Source organism: Trichomycterus rosablanca, chromosome 11, assembly GCF_030014385.1.
Source record: "Trichomycterus rosablanca isolate fTriRos1 chromosome 11, fTriRos1.hap1, whole genome shotgun sequence".
Lineage (NCBI taxonomy): Eukaryota > Metazoa > Chordata > Actinopteri > Siluriformes > Trichomycteridae > Trichomycterus > Trichomycterus rosablanca.
Window position 1 is genome coordinate 3,980,516 of NC_085998.1, and position 10,179 is coordinate 3,990,694.

A 10,179-nucleotide genomic window follows, 5' to 3' on the forward strand; every position below is an offset into this window, starting at 1 on the left:
CCCAAGCCCGGATAAATAAGGAGGGTCGCGTCAGGAAGGGCATCCTGCGTAAAAACTGTGCCAAATCTGTGCAGAGTGCATAGGTGAAAAAGGGTTCCGCTAAGGGCTGCAAGCGGGTCGGAGGAGGCGTGAGGAGCAATATACCCACCTCGACTGCAATCAGGGATCCACCAGCAGCGGAAGACAGATTGGGAGATCCCTAATACAAACATTCACCGAGACGTGATTACATTCAACAATAAATTCATCATCATTCAGAAAATCCACACCAGTGATACTCACTCACATTAAGAAAATAGACTATGGAGTACAAAAATATTGTCTATACACTTAGTACCAAGAGATTTAACCCTGCGTTTGTACGTGGTGTACAAACGTTTCTTTATTTAGCATTAATCTGATATTGTGAAGTGATGCGAGTGACGATGGGCGAGGAGCTGATTTGCTGTAGATTAATACTGATCATTCTGCACTGATGCTACGTCACCATATCCGAAACCCTATGACAAGAGCCCCAAGTTACGAACTGGAAGCCTGAGGGTTCAAAGTTTGTTTCCGCCAAACTCCCAATGCGCTGTAGAATGCGCCTTACCCTGCACTGGAACACCAGCTTTCAGACAAGTTGGATTACGCAATGTTAAAAGCTTGACTGTACCGTACACGTGGATTAGTATAGACATCATGATAATGGGCACGGTGGCTCCTCACAGCAAGAAGGTCCTGGGTTCGATCCCCAGGCGGGGCGGTCCGGGTCTTTTCTGTGCGGAGTTTGCATGTTCTCCCCGTGTCTGCGTGGGTTTCCTCCGGGAGCTCCGGTTTCCTCCCACAGTCCAAAAACATGCAGTCAGGTTAATTAGAGACACTGAATTGCCCTATAGGTTAATGTGTGTGTGTGTGTGTATGTGTGTGTGTGTATGCCCTGCGATGGACTGGCACCCCGTCCAGGGTGTTACTGTGTTCCTTGCGCCCATTGAAGAGCTGGGATAGGCTCCAGCACCCCTCCACAACCCTAGTTGGATAAGCGGATAAGTGAGTGAGTGAGTGAGTGAGTGAGTGAGTAATGATAATGAAGGCGGACTTCATCTCATCATCATATATTCAAAGCAACTTACACTCGAGACGCCATGCGGTCGACTGTGATGGGGCTTAACCGGCACATCATATGTGCGCTTGTTTGAGTCTCGTTAGAATCGGATTCCCAGCACAGAAGATGGAAACCACTCGGTGTGTATAGAAAGATTAAAGGAAGACGCCGATCTCAAAACCCTTAACCAGAACGTACGGGGTGCGCAGGACTTCCGTCCAAACAGAGGAAGATTTTATAGTGCAAAGAGATCAAAAAATACAAGGTGCTAGTAAGAAATCGAAGTCTCACGTCTGTAAGAGCGAGGGGAGAGTATGGCGCCGTCTTCCTGTCAAAAGGACGCATTTATAAACGCAACCAAATGACGTCCACAGACGTGTGACCTCCCTGTAACGGCCTTTTAGGTCATTTACTGGGATTTCTTTGGGCAGCATAAAAATATCATAAGATGGATAAAAATATAAAATCACAAATCTGTATTCACATTTATAACTCTGCATCCATAACAGTACCCACTCACCGAACACTTTATTAGGTACTGTATATGATACAGGACATTAATTGATTATTTTATGAGCTACATTTACCACACAGCTTAAGTGTTGCACCGTACACATTGTCAGTAGAATAGGACCCACTAGGACCCCCTCAGACCAGGTAATGACATCAGTGAGTGTCGTACCAGGTGCATTTTGGGATTTTTAAACATCTCACTCTGAATGCTGGGTCAGAAAAACAGTTCCTAATAAAGAGGCTATTAAGTTTGAACGTGATTTAAAAAGCCCCAACAACACTGCTGTACCTGTAGGTTAGTGTCAATGCAGTGCTGCAAATGGTCCAAACTGGTCAATGGGGTCCTATGGGGGCTTTCGATTGATATGCACCGATCAGCCATAACATTAAAACCACCTCCTCGTTTCTACACTCACTGTCCATTTTATCAGCTCCACTTACCATATAGAAGCACTTTGTAGTTCTACAATTACTGACTGTAGTCCATCTGTTTCTCTACATACTGTTTTAGCCTGCTTTCATGCTGTTCTTCGATGGTCAGGACCCCCACAGAGCAGGTATAATTTAGGTGGTGGATCATTCTCAGCACTGCAGTGACACTGACATGGTGGTGGTGTGTTAGTGTGTGTTGTGCTGGTATGAGTGGATCAGACACAGCAGCGCTGCTGGAGTTTTTAAACACCTCACTGTCACTGCTGGACTGAGAATAGTCCACCAACCAAATATATCCACCCAACAGCGCCCCGTGGGCAGCGTCCTGTGACCACTGATGAAGGTCTAGAAGATGACCGACTCAAACAGCAGCAATAGATGAGCGATCGTCTCCGACTTTACGTCTACAAGGTGGACCGACTAGGTAGGAGTGTCTAATAGAGTGGACAGTGAGTGGACACGGTGTCTGATCACACACACTAACACACCACCACCATGTCAGTGTCACTGCAGTGCTGAGAATGATCCACCACCTAAATAATACCTGCTCTGTGGTGGTCCTGTGGTGGTCCTGACCACTGAAGAACAGGGTGAAAGGGGGGTAACAAAGCATGCAGAGAAACAGATGGACTACAGTCAGTAATTGTAGAGCTACAAAGTGCTTCTATATGGTAAGTGGAGCTGATAAAATGGACAGTGAGTGTAGAAACAAGGAGGTGGTTTTAATGTTATGGCTGCAGGGTGACAACATGTACAGAGCAATAGATACCAACAAGGTTCATCTGTATGGAAGGTGTAGCTTATAAAATAATCAATAAATGTAGGTACCTGATAGGCGTTCCTAATAAAGTGCTCAGCGAATAAGGTTCAGGTTTGTCCCCCGCCGTTTGCCGTAGCGGGACCGGGCGTCTCCCTCGTTTTAGGGAGCTGCGTTCCATCCTTCTCCTCCATGCAGGCGTCGCAGCCCCACACGGCAGCCGACTCGGCCGTCAGCAGGTTGTACGCCGTCTCCGTCATGCCCGTGCAAACGCGGTGGAACCATTTTTGACACGACGCTTCACACAGAATGGCCTCCTGGTCGTCGTTCACCTCGCCCTGGCAGATCCCGCACGGGTACACGGGCTCTGAGGGGGCGGAGCTGCTCCGCCGGTTCCGGCTGCCGTTGTTAGCCGAGGCGTTTTTGCTTTGGCGTTTGGCGTCTTCCGCGGGTCGAGGCGATTTCTTGAGTGGCTCTGAATTGGGGTGGAGGGCACCGTTGATCTTCTCGCCTTCCGCGCTCAGTTTGCTCTTCGTCTTGAGCTCGGCGTCCTGAGCCACGCCCTCTTCCGCGCTCTGGTTCTGCTTTCTGGGCGGCGGCGAGCTCTTATTGGAGATTTCGCAGCGCTCCCGTTTGGGCGTGGTGGGTTGGGCAAAGTTGCCGGGCGGCTGAGTCAGTCCAGGGCTCATGTGATTCGGGCTGGGTTTCCCAACGGCCAGGCGGTTCATACCCACAATTCCATCCGGGCTAAACCCGTGGTTCTGATTCACGCCGGCCGGAGGAGCCCGATTCTCTCTGAAGGCCTGTCCCTGTGGGAGGTACATGCCGTTATTAATAAACACGAGGTTCTCAGGATGCCCGTAGTTGAACCCAGGTGCCCTGGTGAAGCCCATACCCACGGGGCCCATCGGGTTCTGCGCGAACGGGGGCGGCCGGTTCCGTATCTGATACGAGGAGCCGTAAGGGGCGGGCATCCTGTTCTGGACGTGTGGCGCCATCTGAGGTGGCCCATAGACGCGGAACACCGGGTGGTGAGACGGACCGAAGTAGGGGTTGGAACCGAGCAGAGGTTTCAGAGACGCTGGGGGGCAGTCGTAGTCGTCATCAAACGGGTTGGAGGCCACCAGATGGTCGGAGCTGGGGTCAACTGGAGGGGCATATTCAGAGAGTGGCGCAATCAGGGGGGCCTAAAGAAACAGAAAAATCAGTAAGTGGAAGAGTGGGTTCAAAGACTTGTATCCAGTTCTCCCAGTATATGTACAGTACATTCAGCTCTCGTAACTACACTGAATGGACAAAAGTATTGGGACACCACTTATATAGTTTAAATCAGACATGTCACAGCGACTTCAGACTCGACTCATGACTTACAAAAAATGACTCGTAAACAACAAGAGTCCCTAGCGTCAGCATGTGTTAACATTAGTTACGTGTGAAACGCACACAATGAGTAAATGTTCCAGCCAGCTTCCGGCGTAGTGATGAAGCGTCGCTCCCTACTCCCTACTCAGTCTGAAGTTCACTTCATTTGAACATTATCGTCACCTTTGGATTGGAATCTTTAAATGGTGGAGTACCCTACGTAGTGCACTTCACAGGAACGACCGGGGTGAACGGAACGCTCCTACAGAATCGGCGCTAATGGTTGGAAGAGACGCTTTCTGAACCAATCAGAGCTTCTGATTGTAATTGTTAGTAAGAAACGCTGTTATCTGCATTTATTCGGTTTGCGTCACACAGACGACGTGGTAATGAAACGCTCGATCGGCTTTCTAACGACTTCCTGTTTTACTTCACAACCGGGAAAAGTTTGGAGGTTTTTAATTATAAGCACATTTACAAAATAACGGATTCTATTCCTAATGGGACGCACGCTTATAAATTTAATATCATCTGGAAGAACAGAAGCTCAGGTAAGCAGCGGTTATGATGGTTTTTGCTGTGTTTGGGATTTTGGCCGCTGTGCCGTGATTTATCGAGCGCTTTAGTTCTGTAATGAAAACAAAACGTATCAGTTGAAGCTTTTAACTGGAACCTTCTTGTTACGGAAATTACATTTATTTACACAATGAGGAGGAAAGTAAAGACACGAAGTAAAACAGCTAAATACACTCGCTAACCTGTTGTTGTTTTTATCTGAATTTACAGATTATTTCTTTATTTCTACACCACATTTCTAATATATGTTCTGTGTTTATTATATTGACTCGTGACTTGACTCGGACTCGTATTTTGTGACTTGTGAACATCTCTGGTTTAAATTCATATGTTTCAGCTACAACAATTGATCCTATAAGGAAAATAATATGCTTTGCAGCAACAGTTTAGGAAAGGTCTGTCCGGTTCCAGCATGATATCGGCTGGCTGGCCATCTACACAGACGAGACTGGCTATGTCTGGCAGGGGCAGACCCCTGGCACCTTGTCCAGGGTGTTTCTGCCTTGCAACCATTGATTCCCAATAAATCCGGACCTATTATGACCCTGACCATAATGAATGAAAATGAATCTTTGCTACTTTCAGGCCACAGGATGGCCGTATGCTGTCCCGTGCTTCTTCCAACATGCTACTTATACACCGCCCAGTGACCGGGAAGGCCGTATGTAGCAGCAGATAGGACAAACCCATGTCTGACCACCACTGTGTCTGTCAGAGATGCGTCACCCACGTTTAAAACATGTTTGTGGGCAGTGTTAGCTTAACAAGGTGCTGGACCCCTGAGTAAGGCCTCTCACCCTCAATTGCATATTCACTCACAAGTGTAGGTCATTTTGGATGTCATAAATGTCCCTTATAAGCAGATGTAAATGACTAAAACGACCAGGTAGAACCTTTTAGTACTGTTTATAAAACAAACATCCCAATTAAAACGTAAAAAAGAGGTGGCGCAGCGGTAAAACACGCTAGCACACCAGAACTGGGATCTCGAATACATCGTATCGAATCTCAGCTCTGCCATCCGTTCCATGTTCAAGGATGGGACAAGCTGGATAGGGACCTCATAACTCAGGGGTGTCAAACTCACGGCCCGCGGGCCAGATCCGGCACGCCGCGTCATTTGATCCGGCCCGCGAGAGCTTAAACGACTGTACGATTGTTGTGATGGTTCGAGTCGTTACAGAGACGCGCTTATAATTTAATAGGACTCCTGCGCCTTTAACTGTTGACATCGTAGTCATGGCAACTAACTTTGACCTTCGCTGAGAAGCCATGTGACTTTTACGGCAAAAGAACGCGGGTAGTAATGTAAACAATAATAATAAATATAAATAATTATCTTTCAGTATAATACCCAAGCATCGTCTGTAAGTAGTGGCGTTTATATTCTCAGTTGTTAGTAAATGTTTAGTGAGTATATCACAGCGTTTTAGTTACAAATTTACCGTAATTAAATACTGTTGTTACTGTTACTATAGCAATTAGTATCTTTACACACAATTTTAACTCGTTAGCGCTATTTTACGTTTGGTTAAATCTCATATTGTACCAGATGTAACACTTGACTACAGCTGTGTGCTTTTACTGTATTAAGTTCTTTATTGTTTTTATTGTTTGTATTTTTTTTTTGTTCTGGTGCACACAGTGTATCACACAGCTGGGGAGCAAATAAACCGACTGTATTCTGAAGGGAGCTGTCTGTCTGTCTGTCTGTCTGTCTGTCTGTCTGTCTGTCTAGCTGAGAAAGGGGGATAAACTATTAGTGAGGGCAGAACAATTGTCTTAAAATACACTGTAAAATCCTACATTAACTGCATCTTTAAAAATGCAGGCTGATTTTGTGACCTGCAAAGTGACCCATCCCACCAGTAGATGATGTTACACATATTTACACATGATTCTAAAATGATAATTAAGAAAATTCAGCAGAATGAAGAAATGTAATGAAAGTGAAAACAAGTTTGTGCTTCAGGAAGAGAAACCGGTGCGTCTCTTGTGTTATGAGGCCGTGTCTGTGGTAAAGTAGGACGATATAAATGCAGAATTCGGCCTCCAAGAAAAACAACAGACTGCAATCACAGCAGGATACGTTACAATCGGCCCTTCGAGGGCCACAATAATGCTGAAAATGAGTTTGACACGCCTGTCATAACTGGTGCAATTACGACCTCTGCTGGCTGATTGATGGCGCCTGCACAGAGTTGGGGAATAATGCTGATCAGGGTGCGGCTCTCTGTGCACAAAGCTGGTCCGCATATGAACTCGCCTCGTGCAGGTGAATAGATGCAGTCGGTACTGCACACGTGTCGGAGGGGGCGTGTGTCAGTTGCGAAGCTCCTCAGTCAGCAGTGGAGGGTCGTATCGGGAGAGGTGAAGCGTAACGCAACCAGGGGAATTAGATACGACTAAATTAGGGGAGAAAATGTTAAAAAAGGCATTTCTATGGGGTGTTATATTCAAGTTGTCTTCTTTGAAAACTTCGTTACTAAGGGTCGTCCACAAACGTCTGGTTGTTTTGCTCGTGAATAAAGCACTCATTCCCAAAAAGTCAAGAAGATTAAGATTTAATTAATGAAACATTTTAGAAATACAAAAAAACCCCTCACACAGTTGATACTGGATTTTATTTTGGACCTACCTGCGTATTCGTCTTGCGCCTCTTTTTATCCGGGCTCCCATGAAGCAGGCCGGGCCCCCCTAATCCATCCAGACCTCCATCTCCTCCTGCAAGCCCAGATTCAAAACTCAGATTCATTCCATGTTCATGTTTAATCACAGCTTCACCCTGGTCAGGGTCGTGGCGGGTCTGGTTTCCCTGGAATCGCTGGGCGCAAGGCAGTAACACACGCAGTCGAGGAAGCCAATCCATCGTGGGGACTCGGACATCCCCCCTCCCTCAGTCACAGCCAATCGTGTCTGTATAGCACAGCTGAGATTCGAACCCTGGATCTTGGTCTCTTGATATTGGAGTTTATTCCAATTTGTTGCTTTTCCGGTTTGTTGGTCCACATATTATTGCTAGAATTGAGATCAGTACTGCTTGAACATCCAACAGAACTTTGGATTTGGTCATTTTGAGATAATAAATGTCATCATTATAACCACTAGGGGCGATCAGGTGGTGCAGCGGTCTATTATGCCACCCCACCACCGCTGAGATCTGGGTTTGAATCTCAGTGGAGCTATCAGTCCTCTGCATCAGGTATCTGCACAGACCACAGACATGATTGGCGATTTCTGAAGGGGAAGGAGGGGCAGGGGGTTGATGGCCAGTGTTTTGCGGTGGAACTGGACCCACCACGACTCCAGCCAGGATAAAGAGGTTATGATTCATGATTCATTTCATTTGTTTATGTGTCAAGCAACAAACTTCCATCGAGCTTTAAGGGGACAATTTCGGACCGGGGGTCCTTTTTTTTTTTTTGCATGACAGCAACCAGTCGAATGGTGATGTACAGATCGCTCGACTGTGGGCACTGACACCTTGGTTTCACCAGCTTCAAGTCAGGGCAACTTGTTTTTGATGGTTTTTGGATTATGTGTAACATTCGGGACAAATTTCCTTTCAGCATACGGTGACAGTTCGAGTTTTCTTTCTCCTTGTTTCTACACTCACTGTCCATATTATCAGCTCCACTTACCATATAGAAGCACTTTGTAGTTCTACAATTACTGACTGTTGTCCATCTGTTTCTCTGCATGCTTTGTTAGCCCCCTTTCATGCTGTTCTTCAATGGTCAGGACCCCCACAGGACCACCACAGAGCAGGTATTATTTAGGTGGTGGATCATTCTCAGCACTGCAGTGACACTGACATGGTGCTGGTGTGACACAGCAGCGCTGCTGGAGTTTTAAATGCCGTGTCCACTCACTGTCCACTCTATTAGACACTCCTACCTAGTTGGTCCACCTTGTAGACGTAAAGTCAGAGACGATCGCTCATCTATTGCTGCTGTTTGAGTCGGTCATCTTCTAGACCTTCATCAGTGGCCACAGGACGCTGTCCACGGGGTGCTGTTGGCTGGATATTTTTGGTTGGTGGACGATTCTCAGTCCAGCAGTGACAGAAAGGTGTTTAAAAACTCCAGCAGCGCTGCTGTGTCTGATCCACTCATACCAGCACAACACACACTAACACACCACCACCATGTCAGTGTCACTGCAGTGCTGAGAATCATCCACCACCTAAATAATACCTGCTCTGTGGTGGTCCTGTGGGGGTCCAACAAAGCATGCAGAGAAACAGATGGACTACAGTCAGTAATTGTAGAACTACAAAGTGCTTCTATGTGGTAAGTGGAGCTGATTAAATGGACAGTGAGTGTAGAAACAAGGAGGTGGTTTTAATGTTATGGCTGATCGGTGTATGATGAAATTTGACAAACTCACAACAAACTTTGAAGGAACTTTGAAGGTTTTTTGGACTGAAAAGTTAGTCAGAAATCACTGAAGTTAAAAAACTTCTGACATAAAAGTCCCTTGCAAGTGAATGTAAACTTTTAACTTCTGTATTTTTCTACCAAATATTTACTTTCCTGTTAAATGCTTGTGTTCCATAATACAGAGCATTCATTGTGTTGCTGACTTTGTCTTAATCCAGGCAAAATATATAATTCAACATGAGATATGAACTTTATGCCAACACACACGTTTTCATTTTGATAATTCTACTGAATCAAGGAGTCGATTCCAACTATAAGTTCGATTCGAGGCGCTGCTTTAGGAACCGACTCAACAGAGTGATTCACAAGTGATCCAAAAAGTACATCGCATAACTTATAAATACAGACACTGTTCATGAAAAAAAAAAAATATATATATATATACATATATTAATTAAAATTCTGACATAATACACAAAATATGATCAGCATTAGTATTAATATTACTGTCAAAAATTTGTCGATTTACATAAATAATTAAATATTAGGTTCAAACCATGTGGTAGGTTTAAAATTAAATAAATAAACTGCTACATAACGTTATACATAACTTTTTATTCCATGATTTGATTTAATTTAGTGCACGAATTTGGACCGCATCGTTATCGAAACGTGGAATCGACTCTGCGCATCGGAGTCGATTCTGAATACTCAACCACAGAATCGGAGAATCGACTCATACGGAATCGACTCCCAGCCAGCAAAGCGCTTAGCTAAATATAGCGAGAGTTATGGCAGTTACCTCTGGTTCTTTTGAGCGAGAACGAGTCTTTATCCTGGTCCGTGGACATTACAGGACCTTACATCGCTCCGACGGCCGACACGATCCAAAAAAACACGAGGTTTATTCTGACGTTTAAAAGATTGAAGTGGCGGCTGAGTCGCCTTCTTCAGCCAAATCACTGCTGCGTGTGTGTGACATGGGAACCTCCAACTCCTGTCAAACTTTAGGGAGGATTCGGCATTAAAACTTTTTATCACGCCGCTTAATCCAGAATAAAGAGACGAAATCT

At 45.5% G+C, this 10,179-nt stretch overlaps 1 protein-coding gene across 1 annotated transcript; it reads right to left on the reverse strand.

The window, feature by feature from the left end:
- Positions 1-2,808: 2,808 nt before the first annotated feature.
- On the reverse strand, positions 2,809-9,957 carry pygo1 (pygopus family PHD finger 1). The gene is made up of 3 exons (XM_063004852.1): positions 9,909-9,957; positions 7,363-7,448; positions 2,809-3,973 (listed from the first exon to the last, which is right to left on the reverse strand). The coding sequence occupies exons 1-3, from the start codon at positions 9,955-9,957 to the stop codon at positions 2,897-2,899; spliced, it is 1,212 nt and encodes a 403-aa protein (XP_062860922.1). The 3' UTR covers positions 2,809-2,896.
- Positions 9,958-10,179: the final 222 nt, after the last annotated feature.

What these genes read in the sequence shown, in the direction of transcription:
- pygo1 (XM_063004852.1), bottom strand. Translation starts at nt 9,957, where the DNA reads ATGTCCACGGACCAGGATAAAGACTCGTTCTCGCTCAAAAGAACCAGA. An exon ending in CTCGCTCAAAAGAACCAGAG is followed by an intron (nt 7,449 to 9,908) that starts GTAACTGCCATA and finishes CTGGGCTTGCAG; the next exon opens with GAGGAGATGGAGGTCTGGAT. An exon ending in GGCGCAAGACGAATACGCAG is followed by an intron (nt 3,974 to 7,362) that starts GTAGGTCCAAAA and finishes CTGTTTCTTTAG; the next exon opens with GCCCCCCTGATTGCGCCACT.